Raw genomic sequence first — 20,056 nt, 5'->3', positions numbered from 1 at the left:
GTAGTGAGAGGTTTTTCGCACGCTCTTCCCTCTTTGTATTCAAGCATGCGGTATTGTTGTGGTTACTGGCAGTGTTTTTGTCCAGGTGGGTCTCGTGAAAGAACTGCCCATATTTACTGTGTCAGACTCGCATGTAGTAGATTACTGGCGCTTCCGTCTCAAACCAGCGTGGTAAAAAAAACAAAAAAAAAACAAATGTGTGGTACCTTCAGGAACTCGTCGTCTCGAGCTGATTTATAAAACGTACATGTGTAGTGTACAAGTTTGGAGGCGGTGATTGGTTTCGTTTCAACTCCGCAGCCTCAAGTCAGCTGTTATTACATTGCAATAGATATGACAATAACGATTGCATTGCTTCTAATAACAGTATGCGAATAAGCGGTGTCTGACGGTGCAGAAAGGGAGCGCACTACTAAATCGCCACAGCTTCTTTTCCTTAGAATTTTTTTTTCATATTCACTGCATCTACGGCGTCTTTGTTGAGCACGTCCTCTCGTGGGAGCCGAACAAGCAGGGAGGGCGACAATCTCCTGGCGAAATTTTTTTTAACGCTTCCAAATGCTTTTTATCAAGAAATCAATTCGCATGATCTGCGAAGAGAAAACGAAGATCTGAGGGCGGAGTTTGAGAGCTTTATCCTAACTAACCAGCACAACACGCTAGCACATTATACGCGAGGCACTTTAAACGATAACGCGCATTAGAACTGACTTCAAGTGAATCGGAAATAGTTTCTGACTGCATCAAAATATGGTTTCGCCAAGCTTTGACGCTGGCTCACGATGGTCACATTTTTGGGTGATGCTGAGTTAGCAGGATAGTTTCAAACTATGAAACAAATGACGTCACTCCCTGCAAAATGCGATGGTCGTTCTACAAGCCTTGCGCTGCAAAGCGCCTTAATGTCCTCTCCTGGACCATTGCTGGCACCTCCTTCCAGTTCTTCCCCTTCCTCTCGCCGACTCGTCTCCGCCACTTCCCGTTTACGAGTAAGACGAGCGGACGATGACTAGGTGAAAGAAAAAATTAACAATCGCGGGTAACACGGATCAGAACAAGAATACGACCCCCTCCGTATCTCAGCGTTGTAGTCCTAACTGCTCCTTCGGTGGCCCTTCTGTCTCGCAGATAAGGCCCTCTCCCAGCGAGCTGCTGGCGTACCGCCCCCACCGGGTGCCCCCATCGAGGTTTTAGAGCTGCCACGGCTGCCGTCGCTACGGTATAAATCCCCTGCCTCCACCACCATGGGCAAGGAGGTCGTGCTCGAGTCACCGGGAGCTGTCTACCGCCACAACACCGCCAACGGCTTCCACCGGCGCAGTCACTCGGCCACCAACAAGAAGCATTGCCCACCGAGGGTCAAGCAGCAGCAGTCTCGAAGCGTTTGCAACGGTGCGTCCCGAACGACCATGAGGCACGACGCTATCCTCTTTAGCAACCTGAAGCCCAGGGAGTTCGCCCAGGAGGTCGTCGGCAAGACCAACAAGGTTAGTTCCTCTTTCCTGGATCGGCGTGGTGTACATGGTCGAGACCGTGAGTGAGAAACACATGGGAAACGGCACTTTGCTTTTTGGTGTTTCTATTCTTTGTCCTTTGCTGTTTCTATTCTTTGTCCTTTGCTGTTTTTGTCCATCCCTGCTGCCTCCTTGCTTGATTTTTTCGACCGGGATGGGTGGAACAGGTGGAGGACATTGGCCTTATGGAACAGTGGTACAGACAAGATTCAAATCAGTTTCTCAGGCGAAGCAATTGCCGATAGGCCCTTGTAAGGCTAATCCCGCCTGTACATTCACCTCAAGGTGGAACAGCCGCGGAGGCCCTTAACTCTGGGTACGACTGTGGTACTAGGACCTGAAGCGTAATGGCAGCTAGGTGTTTTTCCTCCTGAGACCTGGAGTAGAAATCATCCCCGATTTTGTTTCAACACTGGCATATGATGGTTCTAGATCATATATGATGGTTCTAGATCAACAACAGTTATAGAGATACATTTAGCTGCGCTTAGCACCTCTTGAGTGTGCGACGGAAAATGTCTCATATAGAGAAAAAAATTCTTACAGTTCCGAATCTTAGAGGGAAGGTAGTCTTCTCTTAGCTCCAAGGTGTGCTTGTTCCCGTTGTTTGTAGTGTTGCGAGTGGTATCAAGTGTTCAAAAGGACTTTTACGCGTTTTAGAACCTATGTGATTCAGCTTGGTTATTTTTAGCCTCACCGTAAAACATGATCGCACTGACCGATTCCCGCCTTTTTGAGAACTCCCGAAGGGGAGGGAAATGTTGACCACGCAACATAGCAGCTCAGTTTCTAGAAGTAGTCGACAAAGACCTTTTCATGATGGCAAACTTCCTCCCAGGCCAACACACCTGCGATTCCGTTGTATATATTTATTTATTTATTTATTTATTATTCCTCAAAGGTCCCTTTCGGGACATTACATGAGGGGTGGGGATAACACGGCAAAAAAGAATATTATACATTAATAAGAAAATGGACAAAAATTACATTGATGAATGGGCTTCCTCGATGGTGGTCTTGAAAAGTCGGTGAATCATGATGGTGGCCACTTCAGCAGGGAGGTTATTCCAGTCACGGGCATAAATAATACATTTCATAAATGTTTCACACCCGGGTCTCGAGAGAACATATCGCCACATCTGCGCGTTGTGGCAATGATATTGAACAGCGTTAATACAGAGCTACTGGCGATACTGAACTCACCTCGTCGGCACAGTTGATGATCTTTGAATGCGGTAGAGACTGGTCAGAAGTAAGACATCCTTAGACGCCGGACGCTATCTGTATACTTTAACACCTAAAGCCTATGGTACGCCAGATTCTACACTTATTGTCAGTGAGTGGTTGTCTGTCTGATGCATGCAGTATATTCGCTTGGATAAGCTGGACTTAAACTTTCTCTGCCGTTCTTTCTTCCGCTGTGTGTTTTCAATAATCATGCGGACACAGCACAAAATGACATCAGGAAAACGGACCTGTAACAACTCATGTTAGAAAGTTCGAAACCACTACAGTCTTACTTCCGTCCTTCACTATCTGTGTCCCATCTCTTGTGCGTGAAGAGCACTTCTATTTAAAGCCACTTGCCAGCCGGTTAGGTGGACTATAATTTGGATTTGCTTGAAAATTTTTGAACTCTATTAGAAAACATCCTCACAGCTTTTCACGAAACCACTAATTAATTACGACAGTAAAATGTGTGCATATATATGAAACACAAATTCTGCCTCACCTGCCATTAATGTGAACAAATGCGCCGAGGCCAATACATTATCCTGATATCCGGCGGGCAATTGTTACCGATTTTTTCTTTTCAAACGCTTTGGATGTGATTGTTTGGGTTCCAAGACATGAGTGAAATAACTTTTTTTCTAATTCGAGCTTTTGGCTGTGTGCTGGAAAACGTACAATATGCGGCAAAAGTTATATTTCTTACCCATAGATGAAAATTAGAACTCCCTCTTTTCTCGGATATCTGCTTATGTGTGCCGGTTACACTGTTTCGAGTGATTATTAGTCCTCAAAGGGGGCTCTACCGCTTGTTGAAATGCATGTGAATTCGGCTGCTTTTTTTTCGACAACCACCTTATTCAAGTTCTCGCACTGACTCTCACCTTCTTGAGAGCTCCTGAAGAGGCAAAACGCTACGACCTTGACCATACTCGCTACATGGCGGCGCGAGTAATAAACTTAGAATAGCATTTTTTTTGTTGTACTAAATCTACATCCAAAGCTGCAGCCCCTGCGATCGCGCTGTTCATTATAATGGATAAATTTTTCATGGCCTGGTCTCAGGAGGATATAGATACATAAATTACTTCTCTGGTGAGCAAACACGACAGGTCTAGCAGATATTGCTACTAAACTGTCGATAAGAATGCAAAACAACTAGACAGAAATGGAGATAATGAAATAAACAGATGACAGGTGTTTTGACTGCCCCGAATAATCACTGCAGAAGGACAATTAATGCTTCCCTTTTACAGGTGTTATCGCTGCCGCTCTTAGCACTTACTCCGGGAGGAACCTTAGCGAGGCCTTCGAAGCAAAACAGAGCTAATTGCGCGGCTCTTTGCAAAGCAACGCTCTGACGTGTTCTCCCCGCAGACGGAGTCGTTAACCGCGGCTACGAGGTCGCGACCTGTTTGGCTCAAGCAGCGACTTGCATTTTTTATTTCATGTTTAACGGTGCATCCTCTGGCCCTAAAGCTGAAACTTTGTAAGATAGCATGCTCGCAATAAGCCTGAGGTTTATCCTTCTTTTATTATGGAGCAGTATAGAGATCGCGGCCTGCTAATCCCTTAATACGCGCGTAGAAACGAGGACACATTCCGTGTGTGTTTGCCTTTTGTCTTGCTTTTGTGACGCGACCCATAATTGTGGTTCTGGGGTAGCACTGAGGATTAGCGGCTGCAGGCTTATTATCACCGGCACTGCCAGTCTTTTTTACCGTTGATAACAGCCCCCCGAAAGGCCACTCTGTTGTTCAGGCACTTTGGAAAGCTGCCTGCTTAGGCCTCAGTAAACTTTTGGGTGCGAACGAAGGAGCCTTTTATCGAAGTGCAGAGATTTTTGCCAGGGTGCAGGTCTGCGTGGTAAAAGGGAATACGAGAGAGAGAGAAGGGGCATGGTGAGGGGGGGGGGGGGAGGGAGCGGAGCGCCGAGACAGCTCTTAAAGGCACTCGTTCTTTAATAAAATGGCGGTTATGAAACCAACGTTTCACGGCCACCATCAAGTACTAATAATTAAGCTCAACAGGCCTTTTTTTTTTCTGGCAAGATGTGATGTTCAACGGGGGAACCAGGCGCACGAATTATGGCTATACAGTAGGTTTCACACTGTGTTTTTGCTTCGAATGCAGGCCGACTTAGACAACCCATTCTACATCGTGGACATTGATGACGTGCTCTACAAGGTTGACCTATGGCGCAAGTCCATTCCGCGGGCGAAACCCTTCTACGGTGGGTTTCCTTTCCGTGTTTTTTTCTCGAAAGTCATTTGTCAGCAGATGCTACTAAGTAACAGAAAGAAAGGAAGAAAGTTTGATGGAGTGATTGAGTAATCTTAACTGAAATAAGGTTGGCAGGAATGCCTAGTTATAGGAGAAGAAAAGTGAGACAAATTCGTTATATCCGAAGTTAATACACGAATGTTTGTTATATTCGAGGTTGCATACCTGAGTTCGTTGAATCCGAAATAACAAACGAAAGTTCGCGATATCCAATGTTAACACACGAACGTTCGTTATATCCAAGGTTGCATGCTTAGGTTCGTTGTATCCGAAATAGCAAACGGATGTTCGCAATATCCGAGGTTTACACAGAAACGTTCGTTATATCCGAGGTTGCATACTTACGTTCGTTGTACGCGAAATAACGAACGAAAGTTCGCGATATCCGATGTTAACACACGATCGTTCGTTATATCCGAGGTTACGTACTTAGGTTCGTTGTATCCGAAATAACGAACGAAAGTTCGCGATATCCGAGATTAACACACGAACGTTCGTAAATATCTGAGGTTGCATGCTTAGGTTCGTTTTATCCGAAATAGCAAACGGATGTTCGCAATATCCGAGGTTTACACAGAAACGTTCGTTATACCCGAGGTTGGTTGCATACTTATGTTCGCTGTACGCGAAATAAAAAAAAACGAAAGTTCGCTATATCCGATGTTAACACACGAACGTTCGTTATATCCAAGGTTACGTACTTAGGTTCGTTGTATCCGAAATAACAAACGAAAGTTCGCAATATCCAATGTTAACACACCAACGTTCGTTATACCCGAGGTTAACACACGAACGTTCGTTATATCCCAGGTTGCATACTTAGGTTCGTTATATCCGAAATAACAAACGAAAGTTCGCGATATCCGATGTTAACACACCAACGTTCGTTATACCCGAGGTTAACACACGAACGTTCGTTATATCCGAGGTTGTATCCTTAGGGTTCGTTGTATCCGAAATAACAAACGAAAGTTCGCAATATCCGAGGTTAACACACGAACGTTCGTTATATCCGAGGTTACTACTCGAAAGTTCGTTATATCTGAGGTGGTATAATTAGGTTGGTTATATACAAATTGACGCGTGAGAGCGGTCGCCATTTCCGCTTGCAGAGACCGTTCTAATGCTAACGCATTAACAACTGGTTTGGTTTGGTTTATGGGGTTTAACGTCCCAAAGCGACTAAGGCTATGAGAGACGCCGTAGTGGAGGGCTCCGGAAATTTCGACCACCTGGGGTTCTTTAACGTGCACTGACATCGCACAGTACACGGGCCTCGAATTTCTCCTCCAAAGAAATTCAACCGCCGCGGCCGGGATCGAACCCGTGTCTTTCGGGTCAGTAGCCGAGCACCATAACCACTGAGCCACCGCGGCGGCTACAGATTTCATTTTCTTACCTGATATTCTTTATCCCCTTTGTCCCCATGTTCAGCGGTGAAATGCAACGACAACCCGATAGTGCTGGAGGTGCTCGCCGGCCTGGGCCTGGGTTTCGACTGCGCCAGCATCGCGGAGATCGAGACGATGGTATCGCTGGGTGTGCACCCGTCCAGGATCATCTACGCTCACCCACAGAAGCACATCAGCTACCTCCACCGATCTCAGGAGTTGGGCATCGACCTTATGACCTTCGACTGCGTAGAGGAGCTCTACAAGGTAACGCGGTGGAGCAATCCGCTATTCCTTCTCCTTCTTCCCTTATAAAAATGGTCTATAGAGAGTCTATAGACTTCTTATAGACTCCATTGTTTTCCTATAGATATTTTTGTCTATTCATAGTCCATAGGCTCTCTATAGACAAAAGTCGCCTAAAAGTGTATGGCCAAAAATGTATAGATTGCCTATAGAATGTCTATAGCATTTGTATTGCCTATAGACTGTTCTCTAGGATTTGTCTACAGTCTATATACTTTACAGCCAGAAGTGTTTAGACAGTCTATAAAATGACTAAAAACTTTTTGAAAGGGTTGGTTTGGCAGATCAGCTGTTCTGGCTTGCGGTAGACAAGTGTTGCCGCCGCGGTGGCTCAGAGGTTATGGCGATCGGCTGCTGACCCGAAAGACGCGGGTTCGATCCCCACCGCTGCGGTCGAATTTCGATCGAGGTGAATTTCTGGACGACCGTGTGCTGTGCGATGTCAGCGCACGTTAAAGAACCCCAGGTGGTCGAAATTCACTACGGCGTCCCTCCATAGCCTAGTTGCTTTAGAAGTTAAACCACCATAAACCAACCCTAATCCAGACAAATGTTGTTCCTGAGCAATTAATCTTAATTTGATGCCCATCCTGCACTGGGAATCTAGTCAAGTGTGATGAAATCTCGTCTGGTCAGGTACTGTAGCGGAAGCGCAAGAATGACTGAAAAAGAATCGAATCGATGTTTGGGAACCCTTACGGGTTCCTTGATCGACTCGAAGCCTTCTAAAGACAGAAACGAAAAAAAGTCTTCTTTTACGAGTTACGACTAATTCAGACAACAGTTAAAAACATTCATCCCGCAGATGGTAACATACGCCTACCATCTACACATACTCACTACCTCCAGTCCGACTGATTGAGGTCAAGGGCTTTGTAGAGTCCCTAACCCTAAATTTTATCGTTTTTGTCGCCCTTAGCAGTCGGCTATATATCTTTGTGTTTCAAAACTGAGAATCTCAAAGATGGAGTACCTTGAGGGAAATCCAAGGCGACACACACGCATACGCGCAGGTCACTTTTGGATTGCAGTTTTGGATTGCAGCGTCATTTTCTCATCTGCTGCTAATTCACCCGCACAGATCAAGGAGCACCACCCGTACGCTCGCCTGGTCCTCCGCCTGAAAGTAGACAACAAAAAGGCCCGGTTCGCCATGGGCGACAAGTTCGGCTGCTCTGAGGACGAAGCACTGCACCTCCTCCAGCTGGCCAAGGACCTCGACCTCACCATCGTCGGCGTCTGGTGAGAGAGCCTTCCTTTCCCGGGCGCGTGTGTCCATCTGGGGAACCGAATGGAGCTACTGCGGATCAGAGGCGTCACTACACGGGGTGAACGGTACCCCGCGCAGTGGCCTGGTGTCTAACTCCTCTCTTGCACCATATATCCATTGCTTTGCTTCGGATCTATAAATAAAAAGAGCCCTAATGAAGAAATAGGCACGGCGAATGTCTCCTGACGTACACCCCCCTTCAAAAGTGGGGAGCCCAAAGGGTTTGCTTGCAAGACCTTCAGCGTGCCTGGTTACGCATGCTCAGCGACCGTAATCTCTAGAACGATAAATGGCTTACAGTCCTCAATCCTCCAAAGGTTGGGATTGCTAGATATTCTAGGGAACCCCAGTAAACAGATTAGAAGGCTGTATACTTTTGACGGGTACTGTACATGGATGAGTATCTACACTGACAGTGTGAGAATTAACAGGTGACTAAAGTGGCAAAAAATGTGGACTTCGAGATCGCAAAAACATATGCCAATATTGCAATATTCAAAATTTTTGTTCAAGGATGCTGTAAACGCTGTGTGGCTCATTATGAGGGACGCCATAGAGGAGGTCTCTCAATTGAATGTGACCACTGGGTAATCTTTTATGCGCACTGACATCGCACGATACAGGGGGGAGTCTTTGCTTTTCAGTCGAGATTCGAACCCGCGACCTCGTGGCCAGCGGCTGAACATGACACCTGAGACACCGCAGCGGGTTCTTCACGATCGAGGGCAGCTCTCATAAAAATGGTCTATAGACAGTCTGTAGAGTTCTTAGACACTATAACCTTCCTACGGATACTTCTTTTTGTCTATTCATAGACTGTCTATAGGCAAAAGTCTACTAAAAGTGTATGGCCATTAATCTATAGATTGTCTATAGACTTTGGGGTGGGGGGGGGTGGAGCGCATATGGCAGGTTCTCTCAGATCATGAATGGAAGCTAACCAATATCCCTCAAGAGAAAAGTATACAACAGCTGTATCGTACCGGTACTCACCTATGGGGCAGAAACGTGGAGGCTAACAAAGAGGGTTCAGCTTAAGTTAAGGACAACGCAGCGAGCTATGGAAAGAAAAATCATAGGTATAACGTTAAGAGATCGGAAGCGGGCGGAGTGGGTGAAGGAACAAACGCGGTGTAATGACATCCTCAGTCAAAATCAAGAGGAATAAATGGGCTTTGCAGGGCATGTAATGCGAAGGCAAGATAAACGCTGGTCCTTAAGGGTAACGGAGTGGATTCCAAGAGAAGGCAAGCGTAGCGGTGGGTGGCAGAAAGTTAGGTAGGCGGACGAGATTAAGAAGTTTGCTGGGATACGGTGGCTGCAACTGTCGAAGGACAGGTTAATTGGAGAGACATGGGAGAGACCTTTGCACTGCAGTGGGCGTAGTCAGGCTTATGACGATGATGATGACTTTTAGTAGATTTTTGTCTATAGACAGTTTATAGAGTATGAATCGATAAAAAGAAGTATCTGTAGGAAGACAGCATTTGTATTGCCTATAGACTGTTCTCTAGGATTTGTCTTCAGAGAGTCTATAGACATTATAGACATGTATGTCCATGGACAGTCTATAGACTGTCTAAAAAATGTAAGGCAGCGTTTGAAGACTCGTCTTATTTGTCCTTCGCTGCTCAGCTTCCACGTGGGCAGCACCAACGAGGACCCCGGGGCGTTCTCCGGCGCCATCGCGGCCGCGAGGCGCACGTTCGACGCCGGCCGGGACATGGGCTTCGACCTCAGGCTTCTGGACATCGGCGGCGGATACCCCGGGGAGAAGGGATTCGAGTCTGTCTTCCTCAAGGTGAGCCCCCTTCCTTTCAATGCGCTCGATGAAGGGCAAGGCGAGCGGGTCTCGAGTTGAACCCTCAAAGCTGTTTCGGTCAAGATCGTTTGCTGAATTAGTTGCGGGGATTGTCTTCTAGAGCACCAGCCTTGAAGCCAGGGGGCCAAGAAGCGATTGCCGCGTTGGGCTGCGGGTATAAGTTCCTTCTCTTTTTTACCTGATGACCGATCATTATGGACCACACTCATGTGGAAGAGAAATAATTCGGATGAAACTGGTCAACGCATCCTGCGAACTGTATCGTGTTGAAAACACTGTGGTTCATTTTAAAAGGGTCAGTGGAGTTACTTAGTGCAGCGGTATTTACACGAAAGCTGAAGTAAATGATTCTTGCTGCTCTGAGGTTTCGTTATTACAAGTTACTGTGCAACGTTGCCTAGATGAACATGAAAAGCGTATTAAGAAGAAAGAAAAATTATGGTATCGACAATTAAGGCTGTGTCTGCGTCAACGGCGACGTGGTAGCACACGACTGAACACGGGTAGACTTCCGAATGAACCCTAGTTTTTTATTAATGCGAAAACATTATATGGCTGCGAACGCGCCACCAAAAAGTGTCCGCAAAACGTGTCCGCAATTTTGTCTGCACGTCCCTGTCGTCCTATAAAGAGATATCGAAAAACGTTTGATTATTTCAGATACAGGATGCTCACTATGGGGCAAATTGGGTTGATGTGGAATAATTAGTTAATAAACGACGAAAAACCCACTTGGACGTCGAAAGAGCTACGGACGTCGAAATAGTGAGACGTCAAAACAGCCACAGACATCAAAATGACACCAAAAACGAACAAGGACAAAGAGTGTTGAGGAGGCGTCAATGCTTTCGCATTCCTCCAATGCGGATCGCCGCAATGGTCTCAGTTTTTTAGCCTACTTGACTATTCGGTTTCGGATCGCCGCAATGGTCTGTTTTTGAGCTTACTTGCCTATTCGGTTTCGGATCGCCGCAATGGTCTGTTTTTGAGCCTACTTGACTATTCGGTTTCGGATCGCCGCAATGGTCTCAGTTTTTGAGCCTACTTGACTATTCGGTTTCGGATCGCCGCAATGGTCTCAGTTTTTGAGCCTACTTGACTATTCGGTTTCGGATCGCCGCAATGGTCTCAGTTTTTGAGCCTACTTGACTATTCGGTTTCTGATCGCCGCAATGGTCTCAGTTTTTGAGCCTACTTGACTATTCGGTTTCGGATCGCCGCAATGGTCTCAGTTTTTGAGCCTACTTGACTATTCGGTTTCGGATCGCCGCAATGGTCTCAGTTTTTGAGCCTACTTGACTATCCGGTTTCTGATCGCCGCAATGGTCTCAGTTTTTAAGCCTACTTGACTATTCGGTTTCGGATCGCCGCAATGGTCTCAGTTTTTGAGCCTACTTGACTATTCGGTTTCTGATCGCCGCAATGGTCTCAGTTTTTGAGCCTACTTGACTATTCGGTTTCGTCCACGCAACGGAAATCCCAAGGATTCCGCAACGTGATGCATTTGTTTGTTGGTTGGTTTGTTGTGTTTTATGGCACATAGCGTAGTGCATTTATCACACCTTTTTCAGCACGGTTATAACGAAAACTTGATTTCCTCAGTCACACCTGCATGTATTCGTTTACACTGGGTATATGTATGTACAGCCTTTGCGAAAAATATGCATCCCAATGGCTTTGCTCCTCCACCCCGCAGCATGACTCATTTTGCACGCTCAGCGGTCTTAATCTCTGGAGGGCGAGAGGAGCTCGCGTCCTCAACCCTCCCCAGGCTGAGGAGTACCAGATGTACTAGAGAGCCTCGCTAGACGGCTTAGAAACAATCCCCTTTGGCTGTATACTTTTTACACAGGCTGTAAGTATGGCATTTTATCGGGCATAGTGTTGCATGTGGCTACTTGTGGCACCTCATTGCAATGCATAGAAGGCGCCACTCTTTTATTTTAATCTGAATCAGTTAAAATGTTTACCGTATTTTTCGGTGTATAAGACGCATCCTTGTATAAGACGCACCCGCCATATATGCAGGCTGTCATTGAAAAAGTTAGTATATAAGACGCACCCTTGTATAAGACGCACCCCAATTTACCCAATTAGGCTAGTAAGGCTTAATTAAACATGCTTGTGCGACCATCGCAAAAGGCACTGTACCTGTGAGAAAGTTCTTCAGCAACGCTAAGTGATCGAAAAAGGCAACACTCACGCCATACCCGCCCACGTTTTAGCATAAAATAAAAAAAACGAAAGAACTTTCCTTATTTTCATAACAGTATTTTATTTTTACTTAAAACCTTCGAAGTCTTAATCTTCGGATGCCCTATCAAAAAGTTCGCCCATTTCTGGAGGCAACGCAACTCAAACATCCTCTTCGCACTACGTACGTCCTACGTACACGCAGCAAACAAAGTTGCAAAGGATGAATTAAAAAAAACGCCGCCTTGACTTTGCTCGTCTTGACAATGGCGAGAAGCTCGATTTTCGCCATATTTTGGCACTTCACATTACTTTTCCTTGGGGCCTCCGAAATGACCGCTGTTTATGAACCCAGAAGTCGTCATCCCCGCCGTTTCATGATAAAGTTAACCTAAAAAAGTTGTGCACGGCGGTCTCCGTATTGAAGTATTGACCGCGTTACAACCGCGTCATTGGTAGTGATATTTTTTAGTGAAAAAAGCTTGAACATGAACCTGAGTAATTTCTGAACTCGCAGAAAAAAAAAACGAAAAATTAGCGCATAAGACGCACCCTTGTATAGGACGCACCAGCAAGAATTCTGGAAAAGCCGCGTCTTATACACCGGAAAATACGGTACCTCTGGCGCTCAGTTGTGGCTCCTATCACTGACGACAGCGTTTCTTTGTTGTGGAAGAAATATGCAAGTACCGTCAGTACTGCAGTATGATGGAAGGATAAAATGTTCGCACAAGATAAAAACACAAATTGAACCACTTCAAAAGATTGTCATGTATTTGTTTCCATAAGCTCCGTGAAATCCACAAACTCAATTTCTGCAGCGTCTCAAGCGAGCTCTAAAGTTTTTTTGTCTAATTCATCCCTTTCCTACCTTTGTGTGGTGCTTCTGCAGACCGCGGACATCATCAACGTCGGTCTGGACAAGCACTTCCCGGAGAGCTACGGCGTGAACATCATCAGCGAGCCGGGGACCTTCTTCGTGGCATCCGCCTTCACTATCTACACCAAGATCATCGGCAAGCGCATGAACGAGAGCTACGACGGTGAGCATGCACATGACAGCCTTTAGGGCGATCAGCCGTGGTCGTACAACAAGGGTGAACAGTTTGTTTGCACTCAAGAGTAGACTGCTCCTCTGGTCCGATGCGTTTAAAGCTTAAACCCTACGAACTATACTCGGATACAACTCAAGTACGCAGCATATTTTCCACGTCAAAGGACCTCCTTCGAGCCAATGGCATCTGCCAAATCTCATGGCCCTGATAGGGTCATGAGTATCAAAGGGTACAAGCAAAAGTTACGATAACAAAAAAAACCCTTTTGCTCCAACATCATATACCATTCGGCCTCCCCCGCGGTGATACTACGCTGTTGTGCCGCCTGTGGCTGGGAGTGGCGTTCACAAACGCCTATTCCCATCTCATCGCAATGGCCGACTCTCCTGCGTGTGACCAGTGCGGTTGTGACGAAACGATCAGCCACCTTCTCTGTGACTGCCCTCGTTTTGAGCGAGAGCACGGTTTTTTAAGTGCTTCTCTGCTCCGCTTGGACTCGCGTCCTTTAACAGAGTCTAACGCTCTGGGGCCTTGGACACAACCTTCCAGACAACGGAAAGCGGTGAAAGCGCTCCCGACTTTCTTAAGGGACTCGGGGTTGCATTCCCGCCTATAATCTTTAAGTTTTCAGTGCGCGCCTTCTGTCTACGTGACATAGTGGTCGCTGGACACTTAGAAAACTCATTTCCTTGCCGCTCTTTTTCCTTTCTTCCCCTTTGTTCCCCTCCCCAAGTGTAGGGTAGCCAACTGGGCATCGCCTGGTTAACCTCCCTGCCTTTCCGTCCTTTTCTCTCTCTCTCTACGATAACAAAGAAAACTCAAGTCTTTGGATTCAGTACACTTAACGCTCGTGACTTAATTTCTTTTTGCTTTATCAGTTTCCGTAATATGATCGCGAAAGGTTGTAATACAACACAAATGATGCAAATAATTTAGAAAATGCATGATTGAAGTGATTGCTTGAATGATGGCAAGAATGAAGTGGTTTTTTAATGTAAGGGGCAGAGAGGTCTATAGATTAATGGCAAAGAATTGTCTGTTTGTTTTTAGTAATAACCCTAACTCTAAGAGAGAAGCCAACAGCCACAGAAACCAAGGAGCACAGGGGATTTTTTTTTAATTAATTTATTTTTGTGGTGTTGATCAAGTAAGAATATTACTGAATATCTTGTCGCTTAAAGCTAATTGATTAGAAAAGCAGAAGAAAAAACAACCACATGCCGCCGGTGGGATCCGAACCCACGACCTCCGAATTACGCGTCCGGTGCTCTACCTCTGAGCTACGGCGACGGCTGTCAAACCTTCTGCTTTCTGGGGTATTTATGTTTACAAATAACCTAACCTTGACAGTGTTCATCAGCGCCACCCACGTTCGTAAGCGGCGGACGTGGAACGTCCTGAGTTACCGCTGGTGTGACGTAGAACGCCATCGAACGGCGAGGGTGGAAGCTGTGTGAGAACCCTCTTATGCTTCCTATGGCGTCAAGGCTGCCAGAACCGAGACCCTCGCTAAGCAATTAAGCAAACAACGGAAGGGGATGAGGGGCTCGTTATAAATATAAGAGAAGCCAACAGCCACAGAAACCAAGGAGCACAGGGGATTTTTTTTTAATTAATTTATTTTTGTGGTGTTGATCAAGTAAGAATATTACTGAATATCTTGTCGCTTAAAGCTAATTGATTAGAAAAGCAGAAGAAAAAACAACCACATGCCGCCGAACGTGGGTGGCGCTGATGAACACTCTCAAGGTTAGGTTATTTGTAAACATAAATACCCCAGAAAGCAGAAGGTTTGACAGCCGTCGCCGTAGCTCAGAGGTAGAGCACCGGACGCGTAATTCGGAGGTCGTGGGTTCGGATCCCACCGGCGGCATGTGGTTGTTTTTTCTTCTGCTTTTCTAATCAATTAGCTTTAAGCGACAAGATATTCAGTAATATTCTTACTTGATCAACACCACAAAAATAAATTAATTAAAAAAAAATCCCCTGTGCTCCTTGGTTTCTGTGGCTGTTGGCTTCTCTCATATTTATAACGAGCCCCTCATCCCCTTCCGTTGTTTGCTCCTAACTCTAAGAGAGTAACAAATTAATTTCTGGTTAACGTGTTATAGTAGTATTAGGATTAGATATATTGTTGCGTTGCTGGCTTGGCTAGTGTCCTTGAATGTGCTTTTCGCACAGGATAAAGTGAAGTTACCGGAAACTTGTACGCTGAATTTGTGGTCTGTATTCGGTACTTTTCTGACTCAAGTCGTGTGTGGCACGCGCATAGTGACGGTATTTGGTGAGCATTTCTGCCACGTTTTACCGCTTTACCTTTGCAGACACCAAGCCCAAAGAGCACATGTACTACATCAACGAGTCGGTTTACAAGTCATTTGTCGTGTCTCTCTTCAGCGACGATCCTGTACTGCCAGAGTCACTGCAGGTGAGTAGTAGTTCAAATCAGACTGAATCAAATCAATGTCATTAACCTGAAAATAGACGGGAACCGTGTAGGAAATTTTTTACTAGCTCGACGAGCTTCTGAGTACGCAACGTTTGACACTGCAGTAGAGTCAAGGCCATCGCAGATAATATGCACGAAGGTAAAAGTAACATACAAATTCAAAATATAGTTTCGCAAACTCGTTTCGTTTGGGGGGGGGGGGGTTTAACGTCTCAAAGCGACTCAGGCTATGAGAGACGCCGTAGTGAAGGGCCCCTAGGGTTCTTTAACGTGCACTGACATCACCGGTACTCACCTATGGGGCAGATACGTGGAGGCTAACAAAGAGGGTTCAGCTTAAGTTAAGGACAACACAGCGAGCTATGGAAAGAGAAATGACAGGTGTAACGTTGAGAGATTGGAAGCGGGCGGAGCGGGTGAGGGAACAAACGCGGGTTAGTGACATCCTAGTCGAAATCAAGAGGAAGAAATGGGCTTGGGCAGGGCGTGTAATGCGAAGGCAAGATAACCGCTGGTCCTTAAGGGTAACGGAGTGGATTCCAAAAGAAGGCAAGCGTAGCAGGGGGCGGTGGCGGATGAGATTAAGAAGTCTGCCGAGATACGGCGGCCGCGACTGGCAAATGACAGGGTTAATTGGAGAGGCATGGGAGAGGCCTTTGCCCTGCAGTGGGCGTAGTCTGGCTGATGATGATGATGGCATCGCACTGTAAACGGGCCTCTAGAATTTCGCCTCCATCGAGTTTGAACCGCCGCAGCCGGGATCGAACCCGCGTTTTACGGACTAAAGGAGTGAAATAAGCGTAGAAAGCTAAATAGGGCAAAAAGCACGATACGCTAAAAACATGTGAGAACACAGTTAATGAATGTAAAATATTGGGAATATTTCACACATTTCCATTATTTTACTGACACAGATACCCTTATAATTCGTGTACGTGTGTTTCTGATGAGCAGAAATGATCGAACTTAGCAAGTGATGCTAAGAAAGCGATGTTGTTGCTCAATTAATGCTATTTAATATGCCTTGAATGTTCCCTGAGTTATATCTTGCTGCATTATATTTACGATGTTCTGTTCAAGTGAACCTAATGATATAGCTCACAAATGTGGCAGACCATAAGCCAGTGCCCTGAACTGCGCCAAACTGATTTGAATTCAGCTTTAGAGAAAGAGTATTGACATGTATACAGTACGTGCCATACTTAGAACGATCACAAGAAATGGTTAAACCGGCTCTAAAAGTGGCTCTCAAACACGCTCATCAACTTGCTCAGTCACTGCACTGGGTTGTCAAGAACACCTAACCCAAATAATACACTTCGATCTACACGCAGCATAGAACCCACAATCACGCGTAAAGTTGGCGAACCCTTTCCAGCGACTTTTTCATGCTCGCCCCCTCCTCCGTCACACTGCTTTCAGAGACGGCTATTGGTTACATTCTTTCTGACGTCAGGCAACTACCAGGGCCGCGCCCAATAAGCGGAGTAGCTCCGGCGGGTCAGGAAGCTCCGCCCCCGAGAGCCGCCCTTTCAGGGTGCAAAAAATGCCGAGAGGAGAGGGAAAGGCGCGAAGACGTTGAAATTCAAATTTTGACGACAAATAACTCAGCTTCTACAAAGCGCATTAGAACAATTCCTGCTGGAGGTTGTTCGTGAAGCAGCTTCCTTTAAAGGTGCACTGAAAAGGAATCTGAACTAGTATGTTTTACCGCTGGAACTCGATGTACACGTCCCCAGCGGTCTTAGAAACTACGAATTATTGCCCTGTGCGGCCGATTTCCCTAATTTAAATCCGATTAAACGTCCCGGCTCCCACCTTTTCTTTTTTTAATTCCCCACAGACGGTGGGAGGAGTCGACCAACCTTTCAACCAGTCCCGTGGCGGCTTCCGCTCTGCCATCGGCGGAGTGATACGTATAGTGATCGTTGAAAGCAAAGAGTCCACGCGTATTCTTATTTCCATGGGCCCAATTTCGAGCTATGCAGTGTCTGACTAGATCAATTTACACACGCATTATAGTCAAGCTGCATTATAGCGGCTTTTTCTCCCATCTCCTCATGTATGTGTATTACATGAAATAAATCAATTTAATTCAATTCAAAAGAAACAAAATAAAAGCGATAGCGAAGCCACCACGCGACTGCCTGAAAGGCACTCCATGCGTTGGTCGACTCCTCCCACCGTCTGCGGGGAATTAAAAAAAAGAAAGACGGAAGCCAAGCGTTAATCCGATTTAAATGGGGAAAATCGGCCGCACAGAATTCAAAGTTTCTAAGAGCGTTGGGAACATGTGGATCGAGTTTATTGGGGTTTAATGTCACGAAGCAACTCAGGCTATGAGGAACAGGGATCGAGTTCCAGCGGTAAAAATACGAGTTCAGATTCTTCTTCAGTCACTTTTAACATATCAGGCATACCGCAACTTTATCAGAGCCCCTTTCAAAGTTCCTTTAACGCGGAAGAAAGTAGGTTTCACCTACTTGTAAGAATGAGAGCATGAGGTATGTTCAACTCACGCTCGCTTCAAAGCCGTTCGTCGCCTATATAAGAGCCCATCTCCACCGGCAGGACGCGGACGGACCTCTGCACCCTAGCATCGTGTGGGGCATCACGTGCGACGGCCTGGACAAGATCAAGGGCACCTGCAAACTCCCCGACATGGCCGTGAGCGACTGGATCTACTTCGAGAACATGGGCGCATACACCATCACCATCAACTCACAGTTCAACGGCTTCCCCAGCGCGGACATCCACTACCGCGCCAGCAAAATCGTCGAGTGAGTGTTAACGGGGCCTACTAACACCCCCCCCCCCCCCCCTCGGGCCCGTTTTGGAAAGGAAATTTTAGTGCGATGTTTCGAGGAATCAAAACCACTGACGAGAAAAGGCATTCTGTAGAAAGCATGGGAAGCACTTTGATTTTTGTTCTTTTTATAAATTAGTTGTTTGGCTCTCTGGCTACGTTGTTTTCTTAAAGATGCAGTTATGACTGACGAAAGAGCATTCAAAGGCCTCCAGCCACTCGATTCGAATCCATGACATTTACAACTATATGGACTCCGTGATCCCCATTTTGAAGTGAGTGGTGGTGTAGCCTGGACTCTGGGATCCGCAAAACACGTTCTGTATCGACGCATGCAGTTTACTTACAAAATCGCCGGTTATGTCAACACCTGTATTTTATATTTGACCTTTTATACCTATTAAAGCTATTAAAGAGTCATTCTGAAACTATTAGTCAAATCACGCTGCAGTGGAATAGTGAAGTCCGTAAAGCTTTCGAAGGGGATTCCAGGGGGTTTGGATGAGAGCTTTCCTGGGAACGCTTCTTGTCTGTTTCCTGATGCAGTGCTTTGTAGTTATGTTATAGTGCACATTCAAAACGCTGGCAACGTGATCAAAGACAGCACTTAATTTACTCTCTCTCTCTCTCTCTCGATTGTTCATTTTCAGAGACCACCTGCGACGAAAGAAGCTGATCCTTTCCATCCTGGACACCGCTTGACAGGGCCCGCACCAGTTTAGGCTGCACCCGAGTTGTTTAGTCGTCTACCAGCATGGTCGAGAGTTCCCAGCGATGACCGGAACTCCCGGTGTGACTACCACACGAGAACCCGCCTTCAGATAAAGACATCGTTCGGAGAAGGAGCGACGAGAGAATGCTCCCAAGATATATGTACCTGAAACCGAACGGCTGTCTTGAGAGGCAGTTTGTTCAGCCGAAGCTGTAGGATTCTATGGCTGGCTGTTCTGTGAATGTACACCAAGTATTTAGACTGTTCGCGAGGTAGAGAGCTTGTGGCACGTGAACGCGTAGCGAGATGGGGAAGGTTCGCGATGCGCATTGGAGAACGACACCTGTGATTTTAGTCTACTTCTGTCATCTTATCTTATTAACCCTTGTACGCAGGATATATGATATCACAAATCACCAACCTTTGATGAAACTTCCACGCGGTATCATAGTGGTTAGAAGCAAACGGGAAGAAACAGACACAGCCGACATCGGCTGCATATTTGTTTATTTTTAACGCGTCAGCCTCAGAAAACTTTTTTTGTCAATCCAGTTACCAAAGCTAGAAAGGCTGTGCGGCGCAGACTACGTATTAAAACAACGCTGCGTTGATAAATATATCCTGTAGCAGTTGTTACGATCGCCTGAATTTTAAGTTAAGGGTGCCCACTCAGGAAGTTTGCGGCAATCCTGCCGACGGTTTTAACGAATGCAGAGTTGTGAAATGTGCCAGTGTTTCGGATTTCTATTGTACGTTGAGAGTGTCACGTGAAGAGATATTCTGCTCGATCCTACAATAAACCGACTTCGTCAATACAATGGCCGCTTGTTTTTTTCTTACTCTTATCCGATGTAAAAACTTCATGAAGACTTCACGAAGGGAGGTATTGAATGAGGAATGCGGGATTGTATTTACAGGACCAGCTTTGCCATGAAGTTGTACCCTTGTGCTGTCGCCCCATGCGCAGGATGGACGATATGCGGCAAAAAAAAATTCAGGGCGCACTTTCACGATCTGAAGTGCGC

At 46.1% G+C, this 20,056-nt stretch overlaps 1 protein-coding gene across 1 annotated transcript; it reads left to right on the top strand.

Moving 5' to 3' along the window:
* Positions 1-1,114: 1,114 nt before the first annotated feature.
* Positions 1,115-19,849, top strand: LOC149324502 (ornithine decarboxylase-like). The gene is made up of 9 exons (XM_089565506.1): positions 1,115-1,487; positions 4,878-4,977; positions 6,462-6,685; positions 7,806-7,966; positions 9,630-9,795; positions 12,902-13,052; positions 15,389-15,492; positions 18,085-18,293; positions 18,970-19,849. The coding sequence occupies exons 1-9, from the start codon at positions 1,245-1,247 to the stop codon at positions 19,019-19,021; spliced, it is 1,410 nt and encodes a 469-aa protein (XP_089421632.1). The 5' UTR covers positions 1,115-1,244; the 3' UTR covers positions 19,022-19,849.
* The last annotated feature ends 207 nt before the right edge of the window (positions 19,850-20,056 follow it).

Source organism: Amblyomma mixtum, unplaced genomic scaffold, assembly GCF_055824585.1.
Source record: "Amblyomma mixtum isolate Tamu unplaced genomic scaffold, ASM5582458v1 scaffold_29, whole genome shotgun sequence".
Taxonomy (NCBI): Eukaryota; Metazoa; Arthropoda; class Arachnida; order Ixodida; family Ixodidae; genus Amblyomma; species Amblyomma mixtum.
This window is presented reverse-complemented; position numbering and strand designations above follow the sequence as displayed.